The sequence below is a fragment of the Vombatus ursinus genome, unplaced genomic scaffold, assembly GCF_900497805.2.
Source record: "Vombatus ursinus unplaced genomic scaffold, bare-nosed wombat genome assembly UNPS02014768.1, whole genome shotgun sequence".
In the NCBI taxonomy this organism is placed as follows: domain Eukaryota; kingdom Metazoa; phylum Chordata; class Mammalia; order Diprotodontia; family Vombatidae; genus Vombatus; species Vombatus ursinus.
The window spans coordinates 36085117-36111200 of record NW_020954546.1 but is presented as its reverse complement, the minus strand read 5'-3'; the positions used below and the strand labels follow the sequence as shown (position 1 = coordinate 36111200).

Genomic DNA, 26084 nt, shown 5'->3' with positions numbered 1-26084 from the left:
AGAGACCCCTGCTATATTTGTCTACATCTGTCAGAATAGATCTCTGTTCCGGTATGTGTATTGTGTTTATGCCTTGGGGGAGGTAATAGTCCTTGTAATTAAGTAGTTGCTTTAGGGAGGGAATCTTTTCTTTTTTATCTCCTTCTCCCATTAACTTTGGAGGGTCCCTTTGTGACTCAGTAACCCTTGACAGATAGTAGAGGTGGAGTTTGAATGCCACAGAGTGAAAGTTTTCTTATGGAGAGACAGAGAGAGAGAGAGAGAGAAAAGAAGAAGAAGCAGTAACCTAAAGACTGTCCAAGAACTGAAAGTCAGACTGAGGGGGGAAAGAAAGCAACTATCAGAACTGATTATTTGGTTCAAAATATCCCTGTTTTGGGAAAAATGCCGAGAGCAGGCTCATCATGGGCATATTACACTTCAGTCTTTGGAAGAGGACCTGTTCCTTTGTACGTGCAACCCCGGCACACAAATTAGGCGCCCGATGAATACTAGATAGCAGTTGGGGGCAGGGCTAGTGGGAGAGGAGAGGCCTGGCATGCACCGCTTGTCTCGATCTCTCACACTCCTTTCTGAGACTAAGGGGGGTGACAGGAGGTCCCTGGTCCTGTCAACTCCCCTGAAAGAGGGAAAGAAATGGGTAGCGAGAGTAGAGAGGGCATGCAGCCTTCTTGAAGACGCGGGCCAGGACGGTGCAGGGGCTGGCGTCCAGGAGCGACATTCCAGCTTCTCGCTCCGTGGGCTAGCGCCTTACAGACCTGGGTACCAGAAGGTTGCCATGGTTTCGCCAGGCGCGAGCGCGCGTGCGCAGCTCCGCCCCGCTCCCGGCCTCTCGCCGGCCCCTGCCGCTTCTTTTCTTCCGTCCCTTTCTGTTGGGGGAATTCCAGCTTCCGCTTCCGGTCGCGACGCAGGCTAGAGGTCGGTCAGTCCCTGAGGACGCGGGTTGAGGAGCTGTGTTCCTGGGGTGGAAAAAGATGGGGAGAACGAAGGGGGCCCCGAGAAACCGTCCCTTTCCCCTTACAAAAGCAGACCAGGCCCGGGGCGGAGGGTGGGTTAGCGGAGCTAGAAGGGTGGTCGCGACCACGAGTGCGCCTTTCGGCCGTGGGGTGGAGTTCCGTCATCATCTCTTCTCCCGTCCGCCCTTCTAAGCTCGGCCAAACCCTGGGTCTTGCTAGATGCGTCACGTCCCAAGCTGTGCCCAGCATGTGCGGACCTTCACGTGCTCCATCAAGCCCTCAGGCACCCATTTTTAGAACGCTTTGCGGTCCTTGTTTGTAAGCATATCCTGGATTTCACTGGATCTTTTTATTTTTATTTATCTGGATTTCATTTCCATTTCTCCAGCTGGCAGCCGTCTCCCCACTGTCCCCGCCCCACACACCCACCCTTCAGCTGCTTTAGTCGAAAACTCCTTTGCTTACAAGGACAACTTTGTCCCAAGATCATGGCAAACCACCTGAAGTTCATTGCCAGGACTGTGATGGTGCAGGAAGGGAATGTGGAAGGTGCATACAGGACCCTGAACAGGTAACTGCTGGGAGATCAGCAGCTGCTCCCCCAGATTATCCGGAAGGTGATTCTTTTCTTTGTCCCTAACATGTATCTGGATAAGTTTTAAACCTGTAGTACCCTTGGTCCTAAAGAGGTTGAGGGAAGAAGTTCATCTAAAGTTCAACTGTGAATAATGTTTATTGGTCATAAGTACAGCCCAGTTGTATGTGATATAAAACAAAGCAAACAGGCTGTTCCTGTCCCCATGGATCCTACAGTGTAAGACATAACCTCATAAAACAGTTTGAGAATATGAATGGCATGGCCTGTCTTAGTGGATACTCTGCCTGACTTGAAGTCAGAAAGACCCCTCTTCAAATTTGGCCTCTGATGCTTGCTTACTGTGTTACCATTGGCAAGTAGCTTAACTTCTCCAAGACTCAAGCATTCAAATCTTAATGGATTAGAGTTGTGATCTGCCTTAGTGGAAGGAGTTCCATTGACAAGATGGTATATACATTTCAGCAATTAAAACAACATATATACTTTGCAATTCTTAAACACTACATAAATATTACTGATAATAATAATCCAACATTATTATTCAGCACCTAGGTGCTTGGGCATACAAAAGCTAAATCAGACCCGAAAGAAAAGTAACTTTCTGCTGGGGAGGATGTAGCATGTAAACAAATAAGAAAATAAAAGTAATTTAAAAAGGGAGAATCTGGAAAGGTCTCTTGTAGGAGATCACATCTGAACTGTGCTTTAAAGAAAAAGGGATTCTGAGAAGAGATGGGGGTGGGGAACATTCATGCTGTATCCACTTCACTACCTAGCTGTCCCAATACTAGTTTCTAAATATATGATATCCCTTAGTGCTAAGGGAGTGATTAATAAAAGGTGAAGTTAGTCAGGGAGAGGTTTTTTGTTCTGTTTTTTAAAGATAATAAATCTTGATGTGGGTCTTGAAGTAAGTGAGCATGGTGTAAGATAAGATTGGACTTCAAGTCAGGCAAGACCTAGATTCAAATCCTACCCAGACACGTCCTAGTTGTGTGACCAAAGGCAAATGACTTCATCTAAGAGCTTCAATTTCCTAATATGTAAAATGAAGATAAAGTGAGGAAAGCAATTTGCAGACCTTAAGGTGCTATAAAAATATGAGGCAGACATCTGAGATTGAAGTAAAGAGACAACAGACCAAAGTACAGAGGTAGGAATGAAAGGGAAGGTGGTAAAGTTAGATTACTAAGTGGAGGGCCTTTGGTAATATTGAGAAATAAAGTTGGATAAGTAGGGGGGCAGTTGATGAAAAGTCTTAAATGATAGATGTGATGATATGGATCTGTTAATAATTGCTTATGTTTATATACTGTTTTATGACTAAAGGATTTTGAACACCTTCTGCTATACTGATCATAAAATCTTAATTTTGAAGCTGGAATAGACTTTAATAAATTACCTAAGTGACACCATATACATTTTATATGAAGCAATTGAACCTTAGATTAAATGATGCCCAAGACCTGGATAGGGAACCTTTGGCCTCGAGGCCACATGTGGTCTTCTAGGTCCTTGGGTGTGGCCTTTTGACTTAGTCCAAGTTTTACAGAACAAATCCTTTTATTAAGGAGATTTGTTCTGTGAAGTTTGGAGTCAGTCAAAGGGCCACATTTGAGGACCTAGAGGGCCACATATGGCCTGGAGGCCAAAGGTTTCCCACCCCTACCCAAGACCATGAAGCCAGTGACTGGGGAGGAGCAGAGAGTGGAGTAAAAGCCAGGTCTCTTCTTCCCTTCTAGTGAATTGCTTTTCATAATACCGATTAAAACTGCTTTCTTGTCTCAAATGGAAAAGCATTAAGTAGTAATTACATAATTATAAAATGTTAAAGTTAGAAAAAAAGTCTTAAAGATTATCTCATTCAGCTTCCTTTTACAGGTTAAGAAAAGATGAGGAAAACAGGATTGAAGTGACTTGCCCACAGCTAGTAAGTGGTAGAGCTGGAGCTTTTCAGATATTCTGGATCTCAAGTACAGGCTCCAGGTCCTTAAAACTCTACTCTGCTTACTCCCCAGATCTCTAGTTAAGAATCCTTATATGATAGTATGTAAATATTAGAGAGTTTCTTGGACTGTCCCTCTCAGAAAGGGAGACTTGTAGCTAGAAGGGGTTTTTGCCCCCCCCCCCCAAATGAGGGATGGTGGTGAGGGTGAGAGGAATATAGGGATAGAGTTGTTGTCACCCCTCCCCAAAGAGAGGGTCATTGACTTTTTTTTAATGCACAGAAGAGAAAAGCAGGGCCAGAAGGAATCACAAACAAGTAGGGCAGCTTTGAAAGTTACATGTTGAGTTTATATTTTTAAAGAAAAACAAGGGGCAGCTAGGTGGCAAAGTGGATAGAGCACCGGCTCTGGAGTCAGGAGGACCTGAGTTCAAATCTGGTCTCAGATCAGACATTTGACACTTACTAGCTGGGCAAATCACTTAATCCCGATTGCCTTGCCAAAAAAAAAAAAGAAAAACAAGCTATATGTCACAGAGATTTTTAATTTCATATACAATTCTCTTTCTGTTCTACCATGTATATGGAAATAATCATTTGGTGTTAAATTCAGAATTAAAAAAATAGGGAGTTGGAGCTGGAGAAGCAGGGAGTGCCAGGTTGGAGGGTGGCATTAAGAAAAATGTGATGATTGAGAGAAAAAAGGTGGCATTGACAAAAGTTTGCTCAGAGGCTATGAAAATGAGAGAAGGTTAACATATGTTTTCATGAGGCAATTGAGGACTACGGGTAAGTCTCTGAACACACTTTACAAATTTATTTCTATCCCCTGCTCTCTTTGTACTGAGAATTTTGTTGAAGGGAAGCTTATTTATAGCAAATGGTTGGTCTGATGCCCTGCTGCCTCACTCCCTTTTGCTCCTACCTGCAGCCTACCTAAAAGGTGGGATTCAATGATTTATTCAACTTGGGAGAAATGAATTTGCTCTGAGCTTTGAAAAATAACCCATCGAGGTTAAGAGTTTGGGAGAAGTAGCATTACAGGTACATGGAACTATCAATAAATATTTATTAAGTGCCTACTATGTGCCAGGCACTGAGGAGATAGAAAGAGTTCAAAGAAAGTCTTTGACCTCAAGGAGCTTCCAATCTAATGGGGGAGAAAACTAGCAAAAAAATATGTACAAACAAGCTACATACAGGATAAATAGGAAATAATTGAAGGAAGGCACTGGAATTAAGAGGGGTTAGGAAAGGCTTCCTAGAAGATGGAATTTTAGTTGGGACTTAAGCCAGGGAAGACACTAGTCAGAATTGAGGAGGGAGAGCATTCCAGGCATGAGGGGCAGCCAGAGAGAATGTGTCGAGTGGAGGGATGGGGTGACTTGTGTCACTGCATTGAAGAGGACCTATTTGTGAGGAAGGTTTCAGAAGACTTGAAAAGTAGGGGGGGGCTAGGTTTTGAAAGGCGTTGAATACCAAAGGGAGGATTTGATATTTACTGGAGTTTACTGAGTAGGAGAGTGATATGGACCAGTGCTTTAGGAAAATCATTGGTAGCTGAATGGAGGATAGATTGGAATGGGGAGAAACTTGAGACAGGCTGACCCCCCAATAGACTGCTGCAATAGTACAAGTGAGAGGTGATGTGGGCCTGCACTAGAGAGGTGGCAGGGTCAGAGGAGAGGAGGGGGCATTGCAAAGGTGAAATTGACCGGCCTTTGAAAGGGAGGATGACTCCTAGCTTGTGAGCCTCGGGGCCTGGGAGGTTGGTGGTGTCCCCTACAGTAATAGGGAAGTAAGGATTGTGGAAGGATTTAAGGGGAATGATAATGAGTTTAGTTTTGAATATGGTGATACCTACTGAACATGATCCAAGACATCTTGTTAGAAATGTCTGAAAAGCAGTTGGAGATGTAAGGTTGGAGGTCAGCTCCTGAGCTATAAGAGTGACTTAATCTCCTCACTTCACTGAAATTGCTTGCTTGCTTTCTAAATTGCTTTATTCAGTGGCCTTTTCTCCATTCTTATCCTTCCTGACCTCTGCAGCATTGACACTGCTGACTACCCTCTCCTTACTGGGTTTTCATGATGCTGTTCTCTCTTGAGTTTTGTTCTGTTCCTTCTTAGTCAGCTTTGCTGGATAGCATCCATATCCTACCCCTTAACCATTGTTTTTTCCCACTCCCTACAGCTAGGTGGTGCAGTGGATAGAGTGCCAGCCCTGAAATCAGGAGGACCTGAATTCAAATGTGGCCTCAGACACTAGCTGTGTGACCCTGGGCAAGTCACTTCATGCTGTTTGCCTCAGTGTCCTCATCTGTCAAATGAGCTGAAGAAGGAAATGGCAAACCACTCCATTATCTTTTTTTTTAAGTTTTTAGGTAATTGGGGTTAAGTGACTTGCCCAGGGTCACACAGCTAGTTAAGTGTCAAGTGTTGGTCTGAGGCCGGATTTGAACTCAGGTCCTCCTGACTTCAGGGCCAGTGCTCTATCCACTGCACCACCTAGCTGCCTCCACTCCATTATTTTTTCCAAAAAAACCCTAAATGGGGTCATGGAGAGTCAGATACAATTGAAAAAACCAAAACAAAACAAAAAACCAATTCCCTATTGCCTCCAGGATAGTTAGATTAAAGGTTCTTTCCTGGACTCTCTTCTCGATACTTTTCTCTCATCTTCTGTGAATTCACTTATCATTCCTATACAGATGACTGCAGATCTGTATAACTAGCCATGGCCTCTTTCTTGAGTTCTAGCCCTGCCTCACCAACTGCTTTTTGGTGATTTTGACCCAGGAGTCACATATTCATCTCAAATTCAACATGTTTAAAACAGAGCTCATTTTTCTCCTCAAACCCACCCCACTTCCAAATTTCCATATTTCTGTTGAGGGTGAATTTCTATTCACCTAAGTTTGAAAGCTATCATTTTGGTTCCTGCCTCCCATACTACACCTATTCACTTAATCAGCAAGTCTTGATTCCACCTCCATGACACTTCTTGTCTCTGTCCCCTTCTCTCTACTCTTACAGCCCACCACTCTTGTTTTGGACCTCACCTCTCCCTTCTGTAATAGCAGTAACCTTCTAATTGACCTCCCTGTCTCAGAGACTCATTTCACTTCAGTCTGTCATTCACACAAACACCAAAGTGATATTCCTAAAGCACAGGTGGGATGTGGTCACTACCTTTAAAAAGCTCTAGTGGCTCCCTGTTACCTCTAGGATAAAATACAAATTCTTTTCCTTGGCATTTTGAGCCCTTCACAGTCTAACTCTTGCCTGCCTTTCCAGGCTTATTTTATGTTACTCTCCTTTACAAACTCTTTAGTCCAGCTAGTTCTGCCACCGAATGATGAAGTAATAGAGAGGAGCTGAAAACTACTAACCCACCTGTCATTACAATGCCCACCAATCAGGGTTGCCTTACATTTGGTGTGTTTGAGTGTATGTGCACACACCCCTGCACCAGTGCCCACCCAACAGACCATATTATGCCAAGCCCTTCTGTCCTCCACTATCTCCTAAAGTCTATCCAAGTTCATGTTCATTGTTTCCATGACACTATCTATCCATCTCTTTCTCTGTCATCCCCTTCTCCTTTTGCCTTCAATCTTTCCCAATAAAAGGGTCTTTTTCAGTGAGTCCCATCTTCTCATTATGTGGCCAAAGTATTTAAGCTTCAGCTTCAGTATTGACTTTCTAGTGAATAGCCTGAATTAATTTCTTTAAGTACTAACTGGTTTGATCTCCTTGTTGTCAAAGGGATTTTCATAAGTCTTCTCCAGCACCACAATTCAGAAGTGTTGATTTTGCTTTCCTTATAGTCCAATCTCACAGCCATACGTTGTTACTGCAAAAACCATAGCTTTGATGATACACACCTTTGTCAGCAAGGTGATGCCTCTGCTTTTTAGTACGCTGTTCAAGTTTGCCGTAGCTTTCCTTCCAAGGAGCGAGCATCTTTTAATTTCATGGCTGCAGTTGCCACCTGTAGTGATCTTTGAGCCCAAGAATATAAAATCTGACACTGCTTCCATTTTTTTCTCCCTCGACTTGTCAGGAATCAAGTTGCTAAAATCTTAGTTTATTGATATTAATCTTCAAGCCAGCTTTTATACTCTCCTCTTTCACTCTCATCAAGACATTTCTTAATTCCTCTTCACTTTCTGCCATCAGAGTGATATGATCTGCATATCTAAGATTGTTGATATTTCTTTCTCCCGGCAACATTGATTCCAAGTAAATAAGGTAACGATATACAACCTTGTCGTACTCCTTTTCCCATTTTAAACCAGTCAGTTGTTCTATGTTCAGTTCTAACTGTTGCTTCTTGGCCCACATACCGGTTCCCTAGGAGACAAGTAAGATGATCTGGTATTCCCTCGGGACTTGCCACATTTTGTTGTGATCCACACACTCATTGAAAAGAAATTAAATTTTTAAAAAGGAGGGAATTGATGTAATATTTTTTAAGGCAAAATTGACTTCTCACACTGTTTAGAGGCTTGTGATGAAGAAGAGGAATGATGACTCCATGGCTGAGAGCCAAGTTTATCAACCTGGATGAAATTTTTGAGTGCTTACTCCTTCTGGAAACTCCCATTCTTTGGTTTCCAGTACACTGCTCTATCCTAGTTCTTCTACTTACCTGACAACCTACTTTTCAGTCTCTTTTGCAGGCTTCTCATTCATCACTTGCTCCCTTTTAAGCATGGGTGTCTCTTGAAACTCTGTTCTGGATCCTTTTTTCATTCTAAATCTCTCCTTTGGTGATCTTCTGTAGTTTCATTTATCACCTATGCTGATGATCTCCAAATTTGTACATCCAGAACTAATCTATCTTCTGAACTCTAGGCTTAAGACTTTAAGTCTTTTAACTCACGTTTTTGTTTGTTTGTTTGTTTTATTTTTTGGTGAGGCAATTGGGGTTAAGTGACACTTGCCCAGAGTCACCCAGCTAGTGAGTGTTATGTGTCTGAGGCCAGATTTGAACTCAGGTCCTCCTGATTCCAGGGCCAGTGCTCTATCCACTGTGCCACCTAGCTGCCCCGACTTTAAGTCTTTTAAACCTAATCCAGCTTGATGTCTCACTAGCATCTGAAACTCAAAATTTCCTAAATGGAATTTTTCCCTTTAGCTCTTTCCTTCTTCAAATTTTTCTATTTCTATAGATGGCATTACCATCCTTCTATGTACCAGGTTTACAGCAAGTGCTTAATATATATTTGATTTGTTGATTAACTGAGTCTTTCCTCTTGCTTTCCTTCCTCTCCCTCTCCCCCCATTCAGTTAAGTTGCTAAATCTTGTAGATTTGACCAGTTTACACCTGTCCCCTTCTTTCACTCAGCTACAAACATAGTTGAGGCCCTTGTTCATTCCCTCTTGCCTAGATTGTTGTAACAGTGTCCTCATTGATCTCCTTGCTTTGAACTTTATCCTGTATAACCTATTCAGTTAATCTTCCTAAGGCAGAGGGCTGACTCTGTCACTTTTCTGTTGAAAAGCTTTTATTGACTCCCTATTGCTGCTAAAATCAAATACAAACAGCCTGGCATTTAAAGTCCTACACAATCTGCCTCCAAGCCTGCCTCACTTCACACACTTTAACTTTCAGCCCGATGGACTTTTAGATGTTTCCAGAATTCAGTATTCCATCTCCTGCCTCTATGCATTTGTTTGGGCCATCCTCCCTACATGAAACATTCTTCTCTTCCCTCTCCTCGTTTCCTTCCATCCCTTTCCCTCTCCTCCCCTCCCTTTTCCTCTCCCTCTTCTCAGCACTATTCCTTAGAACCCTTATCTTCCAAAGTTTATTAACTTATGGACCATCTCTTCTATCAAGCCTTCTCTGATTATTCCTTCAATTGTTAAAGTTTTCTCCATCATCAAAACTTGTATATATTTGTCTATATACACATTGTATCTTCCCAGTAAAATGGAAGCTTCCTGGATACAAGTATTGTGTTTGTATCCTTAGGGCCTTGCACTTGGTAGATGCTTATTAAATGGTGATTGACTAAGCTGCATTCCAGAGGAACTCCAAATAGTTTTTCGTAATGCAATTTTGTTATAACTAAGATATTGTCAAGACTTTCCTGTTTATAGAACTTGGAGTGGGAGTTATTTTCATTATGACGAGTGACTTACTAGACAAAAGACCAGAGAAAATAGTTTGTTGTACAGGCTTATTTGCTATGGAGAATTTGTTACAATCAAATTGACTAGAAGTTGGCTCTAAGTTAGCTTGTCCTCCTCATAATCCCCTCAGCAGAAAGTATTCTGGCAAGGGCACTTTGTTTGGATCTTTGCTCTATCTATTACATTCTATTTTGTATCATGCTTGGGTATGTGGTGCAGTGCATAGAGCACTGGGCCTGGAGTCAGGAATACTCATCTTCTTGAGTTCAAATCCAGCTTCAAACACTTAGTAGCTGTGTGACTCTGGACAAATCACTTAACTCTGTTGGCCTCAGTTTCTCATCTATAAAATGAGCTGGAGAAGGAAATGACAAACCTCTCCAGGATCTTTGCCAGTGAATCTCCAAATGGGGTCTGGAAGAGTCAGATACGACTGAAATATGATTGAAATCTGACTAACAACAATCCACTGTTCTTGGTAAATGGTTGTTGGATTGATTCTGCCTTGTCCTCAGGTGACTCTGACCCCCGGTGGCCTGAAGTTGGAGAAGTTAGAGGCTAACACTGGTGTTTTTCTGTATAATCAGTAATGTTTATCTTACAGAGGAACTTCCTGTTCCTTATACTTCTGTCACTTGAGAGAAGGAGCCATATTCTTTGTGGAAAACTATTCATCTCCAACCCATTGTAGTGCTGTTTCTAATCCCTTTACTGATAGTCAGATATGTAAAAAGCATGAGGCCAAGATGGTGTGGGGGCTCACACATTTCTTGTATTCTTGATTGTTATCCAAGAGCATCCTAAGTGAAATATGAAGTGATTATAAAGTATCATTTAATTATGGATAGGGCAGTCCTCTAATTTTTTTTTCCAACTACCTTCCTGCTTCTCTCTGATCTAATTTCCATTTAATGAACATTTTTCTTTTTTTAAATTATTTTTATGTATTTCATTAAATATTTCCCAATTACATGTAAATTTTTTTAACAATCATTTCTTAAAATTTTGTGTTCCAAATTCTCTCCTGTCTCTTCCCTCCCCTTTGAGAAGGCAAGCAATTTGATTTTGATTTTTTTTATACATGAGGTCATGCAAAACGCATTTCCATATTAGCTATAATATTTGTTTTTCTGATACCTTTGCCAGCTATGGTGTTTTAAATTGAGCTTAAAATATTCTTCACTTTGGGAGGGATGGGGAAGAAAGAGTGAGGGGTCAGCAAAGGATAGAATAACATTTGGACAGTTCCTGCCACCCTGCCTAGCCTCCCTGTGTCTCTATCTTGGCACCTCCCACTTTATTCTCAATCTCAGGAGGCAGCAGAGAAGCCGGAGGAGGAGCCCCAGGATATTCGGTACCCTTCAGTCTCTCTAGTTGAGACAGTGTGACAAAATACAAAGTGCTGAATTTGGAGGCAGGGAAGACTTGGGCTTGATTTTTTTTTTACCTCTGACAATTATTAGTCATGTCCCCATGGACAAAGCCCTCAACCTGTTTCTTTACAGATACCCGTGGCATTGAGGTGGTATATAAATGTCAGTTATTACTGACAACTGACAAACAGGAGTTAAGGCAAATGGCATTTGGTCCTTTGCCCCAGTTTATCTTTTATTTAATCTCTTGTGTTAAAGAATGCCTTAGAATTTTGTTAGTCAGGACAGCTAATTTTGAGAGGATATGCCATGAGCATCAAGGAAAATCAGGTATGATGAGCCCTGAGTAGCTTTCCCTGTCTGCTCTTAATGTTGTAGTTACTTTCCTTAGATAATCTTGAAAGTTTAGGCTAAAAGTCTGGAAGCAGTTGTCTTTGGGGCATCAAGGAAAGTGCTAAAGGAATGACTTGTTCTGTTTTTTTTTTCTTTATGGGGAAGCTGTTTGGGGGGTCATTGAAAGAAAAATGAGATTTATTTTCTAAAAAATAATAACATTTATATTCCCCCTTAAGATTTACAAAGTACTTTGTTCACAGCAATCCTATAAGGTAGGTAGTATAGCTAATAGGTATATGTGTATGTATACACACACATTTTATATATATATATATATATATACACACACACACATATATGTTATATATGTACACACCTACATATATTACACATATATTTAATAAATGGAAAAGTTTTTATTAAGTACTGACCATTTGCTAAGAACTGTGCCAAACATAGGATAAAAATACAAAAATCAAAACAGTCCCTGCCTTCTAGGAGCTCACCTCTTTAAAATAATGTGTGTATAGATGGGGAAGCTATTGCAGAGATCTTGTTCTGTTTTTAAGGTGGCAGTCTTTAGGTGAACCTTGTTCTGGAATCTTCTTCCCCCCGACTCTATCTTGGATTGTCAAAAAGTGCTCTTAACACCAATTTCAAGCCCTTCAAGAAAAACTGAATGGAGCCAATCCTGTTAAAGCTTCTTTCGTAAGGAAGGCCTATTGAGCATGTAATGTGAGCAGTTAGTATTCTGGCATGTTGGGATCTCAGCATTTTTGTGCATTTTAGGGAACTCTTTCTACTTTTCATATTCCTTATATGCTTAGTCCTGCATCAGATTTGAAAAGACCCTTTAACTTCATGTATAACTAATAATCCATGGCCAGTTTCTTTCCTCCTTAGGTCTTTCTTCTCTGGTCTTATAGTTGGCACTATAAAAATTGGTTATTTGCTCTGTGTTCTGATTACATAGGCAGTTGGTGTTAACTCAGTAACCAAAATGGTTGAGAAGAGTAAGGGAGTGAGAGAAGGGATGGGGCTAAATTCCTAGCACTTTTGTAGCGCACTTGTAACTAGACAAAGGAAATGTTTTCAGGGGGTGCTATCACAAAACCTGCATGTGTTATGTAACCATAAGCCCTTATTGGTCAGCTCGGCTGTGGGGGAGGAGTATGTGTATCTGTGAGGGTTTTTTGGGGAGGGGAGGGATGAGGTGGTCTAAGTTGAAGGCCTTGGCTGAATGGCTGGTCATTATGCAAATGAAAGGAGGGAGAACTGGGAGTGTGCCCATTTGGCCCTCTTTTCCCTTGGTGGCCCATTGAGTATCTTGTGCACACATTTGGCTTGACATGAGCTGGCTATGCTGACATGTGAGCCTACTCTCTTCCTCACTCAGGCAGCCCAGCACCTTTTATATAATCTGTTGAATTCATTAAAACTGGTGACTGGTTCCTTCAGGGTTGGCTGCCAAGTATCTGCAGTATAAGTTCCTATATGTTTACAGAAAATCTCACAGTTGGGCTAGGCCTTCAACACCTCTGGAGGTAGGCACGTCATTAGTAGTATGGGGTATTTGCCTTCTAAACAGTGGCAGTAATCTATACTTCTCCAGAATATTTTCTCTCCTGCTTCTGTAGTAGAGACCCTTGCTATCTCCCATCACAAATACTGCGAGTGTTAGATGCTACTGTAGTAGCTTCTTTTTTTTTTTTTTCCCTTTGTGCTGAGGCAGTTAGGGTTAAGTGACTTGCCCAGCCGTAGTAGCTTCTTTAGAGGTCTGCCTCCACTTCTACTTCTTTTCCCCAGTATTTTTTTCTATGACTATCAGATTGATTTTCATCCATTCTGTATTCTGATCATATTTCTATCCTTCAAAAGATCTGTGATTGCTTTAATGGGTACTCCCTCTGATAAGGTGGATCACAACCCAGCCATAGTGTTTTATTCTGTGAGATTCTTGTCTTTGCCCTCCAGTAAACCTTCCATGGGGAAGCCACCCGATATGCTGGGAATTCTTTTCTAGTCCTCCTGACATTGTGTTGCTGCTGAAATGTCAGCTGGTTGTTAGCTATTCCATGTGACCAGTCCAATTTCTTTTTTTTTTTTCTTTTTAAAAAAAGATTGGGTTTTCCCATCTTGTTTTGGCAACTCACAAGCCAGGTGCCACTATCAGTTGGCACAGGCATTTTGACCTGTTCCATTTTCTACCTGGTGGCCCTTCTCCTTCCCTGGCCCCAGAGTCTCATCATTTTAATGCCAAATTTAGTGTAGAAACCCAGTTGGCACACTCCTCTGCAGACAGAACTCACAAGCTGAAGAGATCTGCCCAGTCTCAGCCTCCTTGTTAGCTAGGATTATGGGCATATGCCATCATGCCAGGCCCCATTTCTTTTAAGGGCTACCTTTCTCTGATATCTGTGATATCTCTTCTTTTGTGTACTTCTTCATTGGTAATGTTGCTTGCTCATACCTACCATGCCTCTCCTTTGCTTTTTGGTTGACCCTCAGCTTTATTTGGAGACTGTTATACTCCATGATCCATAGTGACATACCATCACCAGAAGATCAGTGGTATTACAAAGATGAGCCTTTATTTCAGAAAAAAGCTTGAGGTCCATGAAAATACTGTACAATTTCCTAAAGGCAATCCAAGTCTGCTTGCCTACACTTTTTCTGTTCTGGGTGCAGCTCAATGTCTATCCAAGAGAATATGGACTGATGGACTGACTCTGTAGGCTAGTTGTTCCTCCAGCTACATTACGTGATCTAGAGTGTAGACATTCATCAACTGGGTTTTTCCAGTGTGGATATTTACACCACACACTTTGAATGATTATGAAAGTCATTTAGGAGGCTCTTCAATCTTCTCCAGTTGATGCAGTCCCCACAATATCATCAGCAAACAGCAATTGGAAGACTCATCCTTATATAATTCCTTCCCCATTTGGATCCTGTATTGGACATCCTCTATGATATTGGCAAACACTCTTGGCAAGCATATAGCTTCATGTTTTGTGTCCTTTTTTGATAGTAAGAATTAGAAGGTCATCAAGCAAAGTATCTCTGTTGTTTTATCTTTAAAGGCCTTATATGATTTCAGCATGTGCATGGGAGATACCTTTAAAGTAGGGTTTTTCTCTACCAAATCAAATGATTTTGTTCAAAAGAAAAAATATAAAGTAAGCACAGCAGGATTTTGTAGTCTATGTAACTTTCAGCCAGTTACTGTAAAGGTGTAGTTTGCTGTAGAATATCATGTGTATCATGTGTGAAAGCCTGGCATTTTTTTTTTTTTTTTTTGGAGCACTGGTCCTATCATTCAGAAATCTTAAGTGGTTTCTTATTGTCTACCAAGCAGAGGTCACACTCTTTTGTATGACAATCAAGACTTTTCCTTTCCTACCTTATCTTGTACTGTACTTTCTCAATGAAATTGAATTACTCTGTTCCCCATACCCTATACTTTTCCATGTCATCGGGAGTGTACTGGTAAATATTTAACAACTGGCTCTCCCCAAAAAAAGCAGACACAACATTGTTAAGTTTAATCTGCGTTATTAACATTTCCTCTATCATTTTCTTAAGTCTAGATAAACGATAAATCAAGCCCTCATCTGGAGCATTTACTGATGTCCCAGGTATAAATGCTCCCAATGAAAATTTAACAATTGGCTCCACTCCCCAATCTGTCTGTGACCTGAAAGTCTCTCTTCTCTTATTTCTGACCACTTTCTAAAGGCCAGCTCAGTCACTACTTCTTGTAATGACCTATTTCCCCTTAGACTTCACACAGGGCTGTTTTACACCTTTAGGTTGCTAAGGCTGGAGAAGATCTTAAAAATGATCTTGTGCCTTTTTATCATGATGGGGAAAATGAGGTCCAGAGAGGCTTTCGCTTGCCCAAAGTCACACAGGTAGTAAGCACCAAAGTTGGGATTTGAACTCAAGGCACCTGACTCCTTAATCTGGTGCTGCTTCTACGATACAATCTGCCTCTCTAAGTATAATTGTGCATTATAGTTATTTGTGTCTTATCTTTTATTAGATTTTGGGTCCCATGAAAGCTGGCACTTGTATTTTAACCAAGCTTTGTATTGCCCACCCCCAATACCTACTGCAGTACTCTATGTACAGTAGATGCTTAATTAATGTAAGTTGAACTGAATCATAGGCAATTATTTCCTGTCAGGGAATCCCATTTGCAAATTTCATCCAGATTGTTGGAAGGACCCATTCACCTTTTCTTTAGTCTTATGATCCGATGAGATAACAAATGTAAAGACCTTGAAGTACTACGTAAATCTAGGTGTTATAATTTTTCTCTCACACTCTTCTGTTATTCTTTCATTCCTCTTCCTGCCTGTTCACTGATAAGGTCTCTGGAGTCATAGAATTTCAGAGCTTGAAAGGGACCTTAGAGATCTGTTACTTCATAATTTCTTCTAGAGTTTGTTCTCTTGAATTCCTTTACACTCAGTCTTCCTTTCTCTTTCTTTATCTGATCTTACAAAACACTGGTCCCCAGGGTGATATTTGAGGACTCTGAATGATGGTAGACCCCATCTCTGAAAAACAACTCTAGAAGCACCCTTACCCCCAAGCCACAATTTATGCCATGCTGAGGTATGAATACCATGATTATCACCATGATGCTGCCAGCATCTTTCTGGGTTCTAATTAATGTGCATATGCCCTAATTAAAGATCCTGCTGTGGAGAGGAGAGCATCATAATTCAGTGAAAAAAGTATTAGCTCTGGAGGCAGAGAACTTGGGTTCCGATCCTGCTTTTGATACGTAACTTCTGGCAAGTCACTGACTCTTCCTGGGCCACCTTACTTTTAAAATGAATGGAGTATATTAGATGGTCTGTGAGGTTTCTTCTAGCTTTAGATCTGTTGTCCTAGGGTCCTTGATCCCATTGGAATGGGATTGTGGTTCTCAAGACAATCTAAAAAGTGAAGAGAGATCTCTATGAGATAGGACCTTTTTAGAGTAGAAAGGAGTGTCAGCTCCCTGAGCTAATAGCTCTTAGACTGCTTGAGGCCTGAAAATTAGCAAATGGAAATATATGGAATCCCTTATAAACCTGGGGGGACCTGTCTAAAATAGGACCCCATGACCTTTGAGTATTTATTTTCTCCCTAATTCTGGTTAATCTCTTTCCCACTATCTTGGAAGTTTGAAGTGCCCCATTTCTACACAGCTCTGTTCAAAAACAATCCTCAATTACAAATTGTATCTAATAATTAAGCAGCAGGAGCCTGGGTGGGGCAAGAGACACTGGGTACTAGGTAGAATCCAGGGTAAGGTTTCACATATACATTCACCTGTGTAATTTACCTAGTAGAATTTTTATCTGACTTCTGTGCATTCAAATAACTACTTCCCAGAGCTTTATGATGTTGATATGGAATAGCATCAATGAATAGGACTTCCCACTGAGCACAACTGGCTAGCAGTTTGTGTACTTCTGCCGCTTTATCCAGTCTAATTCCCACCCTGTCTTCTCACTGTAATAACCATGTTTCAGGCCCCAATCCCTCAATTCTCACTCATTAGATACAGTGAAGTGACAGAGTGAGCTAGGAATTGGGCTAAGCAAGCCAACCCAGTTATAGAAGGCAGCAGAAGAATGATGCCTTCACTGCTGCAGAGCACCAGCTGAGGAAGGGTTGAGGGAGATACTCACATATGGATAATAGGGTCAGTGCCTTCCAGGGGAAGCTTCCTAGGAATTACAGAAGGTTATTGGCTGGCCTCACTTGTCATGGGAGTAACACTCAGTGTTTGTTTTCATCTGGCTCAGTGAGAGGGGAAAGGTGGGAGATAGATCATAGGCTCAAGGAAGGAAGAGATTTTCCCCTGGCTACCTTGCTAAGAGCTTGGGGGTACAGAGGACAGAAATCACCCACAGTGCTATTTCTGTCACTTCTGGGTGGTGGCATAAGCCTTGATGCTATCTCTTTGCAGAGCCCAGGGATAATGAGATCATAGTTCCTGAGAGCAGAAGCATCATCCTCCCCTTGCTTTGCATTTCTCCACATATTGTAGCACTGAGTTTGACACACTGCCAGGGGAGTGTTAGGAGCTGTCCAAGGCATCTAACCAATTTGTTTTGTCTCTGTGAAGAATTCTTACTGTGGATGGGCTCATTGATGACATCAAGCGGCGGAGATACTACGAGAAGCCATGTCGCCGACGACAGAGGGAGAGCTATGAGACTTGTCGGCGCATCTACAACATGGAAATGGCACGAAAAATTAACTTCTTGATGCGCAAGAATCGGTTGGACCCATGGCAGGGCTGCTGAAGCCAGTGGAGATTAAGAGACCTAATGTGAAAACTCCCTCATGGGCAATAGCTATGTCTCCACAGGTTTCTTTAAGAACCTAACAGTCGGGGAATTTGCTTCCCAGTTTTCCCAGCCCTGGTTTCTCTTGCCATCTTTTCAATCCCAGTATATTCAGATACATATATACATGCATGCATGCCAGGCATTCACACTCATTTACCCCCCTGCCAGCAAATGATATCATTAAACGTTCCTCCTTGTCTCCATGTCTCTTTGATGAATGGAAAACCCCACGGGACTGGGTCTTTGCCATTCTGAAGAAATTGGCAGGGCAGAGATTTCCAAAACGAACAAGTGGAATATAACACTTTTATTCTGTTCCTTGAGCCCTAATAGTTCCCAGTAAGGAAAGCTAAGGACTCCAGATAAGAAGTGGGCCCCTAGTATTGTTTGAAAAGTCATCTCTTTTCTCTCCAGAATAATTTCCTAAATCGAAGAAGGCTAAGGCTCATGTAATTGTAATAAAGTCTACTTCCGAAGCACCAACCAAACTATCATGCTGAAATCTTTCCCCATGGGGATTCCTGGAAAACAATCCAAATTATTCCTGTTTTCTCTCTTTTGTTCAGAAGGGGGGGAAGTGGATGGGGACAGGGACGACAGGGATGCAGGTTTGGTCGGCACGGCGATAAGACCAGACAGGGCTGAGATGGGGTTAAGCTAATAGGCATAAAGGTGAATGGGGAGCAGCTAAAACATGGAAAAGATGAGAAGATGGAGCACACACGGGACAGACACGAATCAAGGAAACGGTGTTTCCCACCCCACCCCACGTTCTCTTCCCCAGCAGGACTTTTGGGCATGTGACACTGACAGCTTGTGGCATCAGGCCACTGTGGGGAAGGCCAGCTGCTTTGCTTCCTCTCCTGCTGTCTGTTTGCTCTGGCCGTGCTCCCCAGATAGCTGTGTTGCTGATATTAGGCGAGTAGGCGCCAATCCCTGCAGGGGGTGGTGGGGAAGGCCAAGGTGGGCAGCCCACCCCACTCTTCAGCAGGCTACAGCCTGTGTGAAGCCTTCTGGAGCTGCAAGGCTTTCAAAAAGGAAATCAACAGTGCAGCCAGGCTTCCTTCCGCTAGTTTGCTGATGTTCAGACATCTCCCTCTGGTGGTAAGGAAGGATGGTTTCGGGTCACTTCTAGCCCTACTCATTTATCTTCTTTTTAACTTCTTTCCCTAAGGATTCCCATTTATACGAACATCCTTACTGATTAAGCTGGGGCTATAATAAGATAGGATGTAACTCATGTGGTCCTTGCCCTCTTGAGCTTCTGCCCTTCCATTAATGTCAACACTAAGAGTACTTGAGGGATACTAGAGAAACAAAAGGTATCCTCGGCTCCTAGAAGTTGATAATCCAGCTGAAGACTATATACGTGTGAAACAAATTTTTTTAAATCCAATTTTATGTAGAATTAGTCACTCTTAACATCTTTTTTCTGGCATTGTATTTTGTGAGTGTTTTCCCTTTGTCTCCTGTGTCAAAACAAGATTTAGGAATATATTAAAGCAAGAAATCAATTACATATAAATTCAGAGTGGACGAATTCCACAAACATTAAGTAGCTACCCTTATGAAGGGGGAGGAGAAATACAACACTGAGCTACCTTAATCCTTGTCCTCATGAATTTACAATATAAGGGGGATGGATAAGTTACAAATACAGATAAATAGGATACAAAAGGTTCCATAAGTATCAAAGTGCTATTTGAAGGCCACAGTAAAGAAGGAATTGCTTTGATGCAGTTGATAGAGAAATTTAGGAGTTGGTTAAATTTAGCACCAAGCTTTATAGGAAGAGACATTCAACATGTCTAAAATAGAATTGATTTCAATTTCCCCTCTTTGAAGTCCATCCTCCCTCGGCAACCAAAATTAACTTCCTAAGGCATAGATGTAATTGTCAGAAGAGTCAAGAAGCATTTATTGTGGGGCTGACAGGCACTGCACTAAATGCTGGGAACATAAATACGAGCAGAGAAATTGTCCCTGTCCTCAAGGAGTTTACATCCTAATGGAGGAAGGCAACATCACAAAGAAGGGGGGAGGGATAGATACCCAGCAGTGCCATGGTAGGTATAGTCCAGAGAGGAATGAAGACAAAACTGGCCTGGGTTCTTTACTTTAAATGGAGGTTTTGAAAGGAACTGGCCAATTAGAAGGGGGCAAAGTATGCTTCTAGTGTGAGAAAACCAGGTGGAATGAAGTTTGAGGGTGAGGAGGCTGCTGTGGCACGATGGAGAAAGTCCAGATTCAGGAGCAGAGCCCAGAGAGAAATGAAGTCATAAGTGGCCTGAGCTCTTTCCATTCACCTAACTGTTGCTAGGATAAAATAGAAGCTTTTCCACCTGGCTGGTATGCTACAGTCTGGCTCTAATAAATTTTTCAAGACTCATTTCACTTTAGTCCACTTTTGTAATTCTTATTCTAGCCAAATTTACCTGATTGATGTTCCTGAATTCCACTTGCCATCTCCCACCTCTATCCCCTTGCCTAGGTACTGGTACCTCCACCTCCCACCTCCAGGCTTGACTGCATTTCTTCCCTACCTGAACCTCCTATAATCCCGAGCATCTATTACTGTGCTTTGTGCATAACATAAACACTTGTGCATTGAGAAATTGCAAACAATGGGGCAGCTAGGTGGTGCAGTGGATAGAGCACTGGCCCTGGAGTCAGGAGGACCTGAGTTCAAATCTGCCCTCAGACACGACACTAGCTGTGTTACCCTGGGCAAGTCACTTAACCCCAACTGCCTCGCCCCCCAAAATTACAAACAAAGATTCAGAGAAATGTGGGAACATTTTATGATCTGATATGGAGTGAAATAAGGAGAACCAGAAGAGGCATATGCACTGACCATAACAACATAAGAAAACATGATACTAAAATGAAGTTGAGTTCTGAATGACTGAAAGCAATCATGGTCCCAGAGAAGTTAATGAAACATACTTTCTTCCTCTCCATAGAGATAGGATGGTTGTATACATTGTCAGGCAGTGAATACATCTGGTACTTACTCTTTTTAATAGGGAAGGGTATTTCTATGACTGCAATATAAAAAGAAAAGTTATTAATAAAACTTGGTTTTAAAAGTAAGTAAATGTTGAATGAATGAGTGCTCTTGCCTGCCAAACCTGTATCCTCTAGACTTCCTGTTAAGGGCATCACCAACCTTGAAGTCATCCAGGGATCAACTCTTCCCCCTCCCTGCCCCCAATGCCATGCAATGAGGGGCCAACTCTTACTAATCCTTATCACACCATCTCTTTCATCTGCCCCCTTCTCTCCATTCACACAGGTCTACCAACCCTTGGTCCCTCATCGCATCAGTGGTAATGGCCTCCTGCTTGATCTCCCTGTTTCCAATCTTTTCCATCTCTATTCCATGCTCTACATAGCTGCCAAAATAATCTTGTTAAAAGGCACAGCATAATGACAATAGCATTTATATAATCTTTTAAGGTTTGTAAAGTGCTATAGGCATAGGTTAACTCATTTGATTCTGAAAACTGTGAGGGAGGTGTTATAATCCTCATTTTACAGATTAGGAAACAGGCTCAGAGAGATTAAGTGATTTGACCAGGGTCACACAAGTATCTAAGGCAAAATTCAAACACAGGTCTTCCAGATGCCAAGTCCAGCACTCTCACCCACTTCAGCTTCAACTAACCACCTTTCTCCTGTTCAAAAGCCTTCAGTTGCCAAAGATACAACAGGAAGGCATGTCAGGTCATCTAATCCAAAGTCCTTCATTTTAGAAACTAAACAGGCCCAGTGAAGGTATTTAAGCCTACAGTCACACAGCTAAGTATAGTCGAAGAACCAGAATTTGAACCCATATCCTTTGACAGAAACCCAATGTGATGATTAAAAAGATCTAAGAGACATAGTTTAATTTAATTTAATGTAATTTAATCATTTTATTAATAAGACCAGTAGGTTATTAATAAAAGGATGGTCATTTGGCCGTCTCTGTTAGACCACAGACAAACATGGCAGCAGGCTCACAGTTTACATACCCTTTGAAGAGCAGGTGTTCAGTGAGGGGCAGAGAGTGACATGTCACCCTTGGACAGAGAAAACATCTCTATATTAGACCACTCCCAGCCTTGGGAAGCTCTGAAGGGTCTCGAGTGGAAAATGCTTTAGAAGCCCTGATCTAGACAAAAGGATCTGACCAAGATTGAGGAGGGTTAATTCAATCTTATTATCAGTAATGTCCTTCAAGAAATTTAACTGTTTAAAATCAGGAATTTGGAAGAAGGGGGGAGCTCTGAATCTCCCCAAGATACTGGTTATTAATAATCATTTCTCTCACCAGCTCTCTCCACTGCATCCCATTTCCTCCTGGATAAAATGGAAACAACCCAACCTGACACTTCAAGTCCTCCCCAGTTTGGCTCCAATTTATTTTTCCAGCCTAATCTCATGCTACTCTTCCCTTCACACTCAAGTTCTAGCCAAAATGAAATACAGCAGTTGCTCCACTTAACATTCTGTCTCCTGCCTGTCTACCCAAAGTATCCCTGTGCCTGGGCTTCACTCTCTCCTCACTCCACTTCTGAATCTTTATTTCACTCAGGTGTCACTGTGTTCTGAAGCAGAAAAGGCACCAGGCTTCAGACTTTCAAGTCTGTCTGACACTCTGTAAACTGGGGCAAGTCACCTCATCTCTCTGGGTCTAATTTTCCTTAATTGAAATATGGGTGGGTTGGACTGATAACCTCTAAATGGTTCCTTTCAACTCTAATTTTTCATATCCATGATCTGTCCACTCCACCATCCTCTGTGAATATTCTCTAAGTCAAGGGGCAGCTAGGTGGCACAGTGGATACAGAATCAGCCCTGGACTCAGGAGGACCCAAGTTCAAATCCAGCCTCAGACACAAAACACTCGCTAGCTGTGTGACCCTGGGCAAGTCACTCAACCCCATTGCCTAGTGGAAAAAAAAGATTCTCTAAGTTGTATGAGTTTTGGTAAATCACTGGAATTAATATCTATAGATCAGATTTGGATTTACTTGTATAGGCCTCAGTAGTAGAGTTTGTAAGAGTTTAGGTTCCCTAATTTTAAGGGCTACAAACTGATCCTGTCTCATGAGGGGGATAAGGAAGATGGATGGAAGATTGATTTAACCTGGTCAAATGTTTTGCCTAACATTGGGTTTGTTTGGTATTGAGTGGTATGTAGAGTGGGACTTTCCAGAGGATGTTGTTCAACTTTCCATTTTTCCTGTTGCTATAGATTCTGGAGAACCCCTCCTGCAAGTCAGTGTGATTAAGAAAAATGTACAGCCTACCCTTTGCCTTTCGTACAGACCAACCACAGTCCTGGTTTACTTTGAACACTGGACTATTTTTAGTACCCTATATAACCTGTTACCTTTTCAATTTTATAAAAAGCTGTTCTGATTGTCAGAAGTGTCTCTGGCTACTGAGGGGCCATTGCCCTACTTTTATTGGCAACTGTTAACCTTGCTAATAAATTGATCATTCTCGGAAACTTGTGCCTCAGTTTCTCTTTATTGCAGATTTTTAGCAAGACTATTGTTAGTTCTTTATCTCTCCTTAATCACTTCAGATTTACTTATCTTTTTAGGTGTATCCTCATGTAAAGTAATGTAAGTTCACTGAGGGCAGGCACTTTTGTTTTTGTATTCCCAGCATCATTCAGAGTACGTAAATAGTGGGACAGTTAGGTGGCGCAGTAGATAGAGCTCTGGCCTTGGAGTCAGGAGGACTTGAGTTCAAACTTGGCCTCAGATACTTGTTACTTACTAGCTGTGTGACCCTGGGCAAAAGTCACTTGACCTCAATTGCCTCACCAGAAAAAAAAAAAAAGCAAAAACAAACAAAACAAACAGAGTAGGTAAATGGTAAATGTCTGTGGAATTTAATTGACATAGGTTTATTGTGAGGAAGGTGGAAGCTAATCGAGGACATGAAAAAGCAAAGAGGTAAAAATGGAGAAATGATGCTGAAGGAAGGCTGCCTGTGCCATAAGAGACGTATTGAAAAGCAAGACTTTTTTCCTGTTTGAAAAACACTGATAGAAATTACTGCTTCATTCTCTAATGGCTAGGACTCTACTTGTGCCTTTCAAAACAACTGTGGCAATGTTTAAAAATGTGATAACAACTTACACATCTGTACAATACCTTTAGAAAAATAAAATCAGTAAATGTTGAGTGTTATATACGAGACATTTACCAGATACTGCCATGGACAAGAGTTGTCACTTTTATTAAAAATTATATTCTCCAATTAAAAAAAATTTTCTCTTGAAAAAAATTTTCTTCTTTGAAACTGGGCCGGTCTCTCTCTCTCTTTCACTCACACTCATGGGCTCTATTACATTTCTCTTCTTTTTTGGGGGGGGGCCTAGGCAATGGGGTTAAGTGACTTGCCCAGGGTCACACAGCTAGTAAGTGTTATGTATCTAAGGCTGGATTTGAACTCAGTTTCTCCTGGCTCCAGGCTGGTGCTCTATCCACTGCACTACCTAGCTGCACCCCCCTCCAACTTTTGAAGTCCAACTCAGAACTCATCTGTTTCATGCTACTTACTACTAGGCAAGTTGCTTTAGCTCTCTGCTTCAGTTTACTCACCTGGAAAATAAGGGGGTTGAACTGAATGACCTCTAAAGTTCCTTTCTGCCATAAATCTGATCTCTCAGATGGTAATGATCTTCCTTGAACATGACATCATAATAACTAACTTTTATATAGCTTGCTTTTTAATAACTTTATTCCATTCTGTCTTCTCCCTCTCTAGATTGCCCACTCTATCATCCTAACTCTCTCTTTTCTTCAATCTCTGTCTACAGGCTACTGTCCTACTGCCAATAAATATGTTCATGTCTTCTCCATCCTCAAAAAACCCTCACTTGATCCACCCTCCTTGCCATCACCCTATATCTCTCTTCTTTTTCGTGTGATTAAACTCTTTGAGAAGGCTATCTGTGATCATTGGCTCCACTTCCTTTCCTCTCACTCCCTTCTTAGCTCTCTACAGTCAGGCTTCCAACATCATCGTTCAAATGAAACTTCAAAATTAGCAATGATCTCTTAATTGCCAAATCTAATGGTCTTTTCTCAATCCTAATCCTTCTTGACCTTTCTACAGCCTTAGATAAAGTTAATCACCCTCTTTTCCTTGATATTCTCTTTTCTCTAGGTTTTTAATGACACTTCTCTCTCCTCATACACTTCTACTGTATGATTGTTTTTTCTCAGTCTCTCTGCTGGATCTTCATTCACAGCATGCCCATTAATCATGGGTATGCCCTAAGGCTCTATTCTGGACTCTCTTTATTACTGTACTTGGTGATTTCATCAGTTTCCAAAAATTCAACTATCATTTCTATACAGATGACTTTCACATTTACTTGTCTACCTCTAATCTCTCTCCTGACCTCTGTTCTTTCATCCTCAGCTACCTACTGGACATCTCAAACATGGATGTCTCATCGACATCTTGAGCTCAACATGTCCAAAATGGAATTCTTTATCTTTTTTCCTCAATCCTCCCAGTCATCCTAGCTTCCCTATTACCGTCCAGGATGCCACCATCTTCCCAGTCACCAAGGCTCATACAACTCTCTCTCATTCCCCATAGCCAGTCAATTGCCAAGTCTTGTTGTTTCTTACATTTCTTGATACAACACCCTTATCTCTGACACTGCCATCCTGCTGCAAGCCTTAATTAACTCACACCTGGATTACTGCAATAGCTTGCTGGTGGGTCTGCCTGCCATAAATCGGGGAAAGACTCCCCCTTTCAGTCCATCATCCCCTCAGTTGTCAAGTTAGCTTTCCTAATACACAGATCTGACTTTTCTAATGCATACAATCTGGCTCCAGATTGCCTCCAGGATCAAACAGAAAATCCTCTATTTGTCTTATACAAAGTCCTCTGTATCCTGGCCTCTTCCTATCTTTCCAGTCTTCTTATATCTTAACACCACCACTCCCTCAACCAGGTACTCGGCAATCCAGTGACACTGGCCTCCCAGCTGTTTTTCCGACAAGATAAATCATCTTCCACTCTAAGCACTTAAGCTGATTCTTCCCCATGCCTGGAATGCTCTCTCTCCTCCTCTCTGTCAAGCTTCCTTGAAGTCTCAACTAACTCACCTTCTTCAAGAGGCCTTTCCCAAACCTCCTTAATGCCAGTGCCTTCTGTCTATTAATTTATCCCGTATACAGCATGTTTGTACACGGTTGTTTGCATGTTGTCTTCCCGCACTGGATCAGTAGGGACTGTCTTCTCAGTGTCTGGCACTTATAACTTACTAAGGGTTTCGGAGAGATATACAACCTTGAGAGTAGGGACTGTCTTCTCAATGTCTGGCACTTAGAACTTACTAAGGGTTTCGG

General features: G+C 41.7%; 1 protein-coding gene across 1 annotated transcript; it reads left to right on the top strand.

Annotated features, from left to right (window-relative positions):
- The first annotated feature begins 825 nt into the window (after window positions 1–825).
- LOC114043415 (28S ribosomal protein S21, mitochondrial) lies at window positions 826–18192 on the top strand. Its single transcript, XM_027862521.1, has 3 exons — window positions 826–918; window positions 1345–1527; window positions 17484–18192. The coding sequence occupies exons 2-3, from the start codon at window positions 1445–1447 to the stop codon at window positions 17662–17664; spliced, it is 264 nt and encodes an 87-aa protein (XP_027718322.1). The 5' UTR covers window positions 826–918; window positions 1345–1444; the 3' UTR covers window positions 17665–18192.
- Window positions 18193–26084: the final 7892 nt, after the last annotated feature.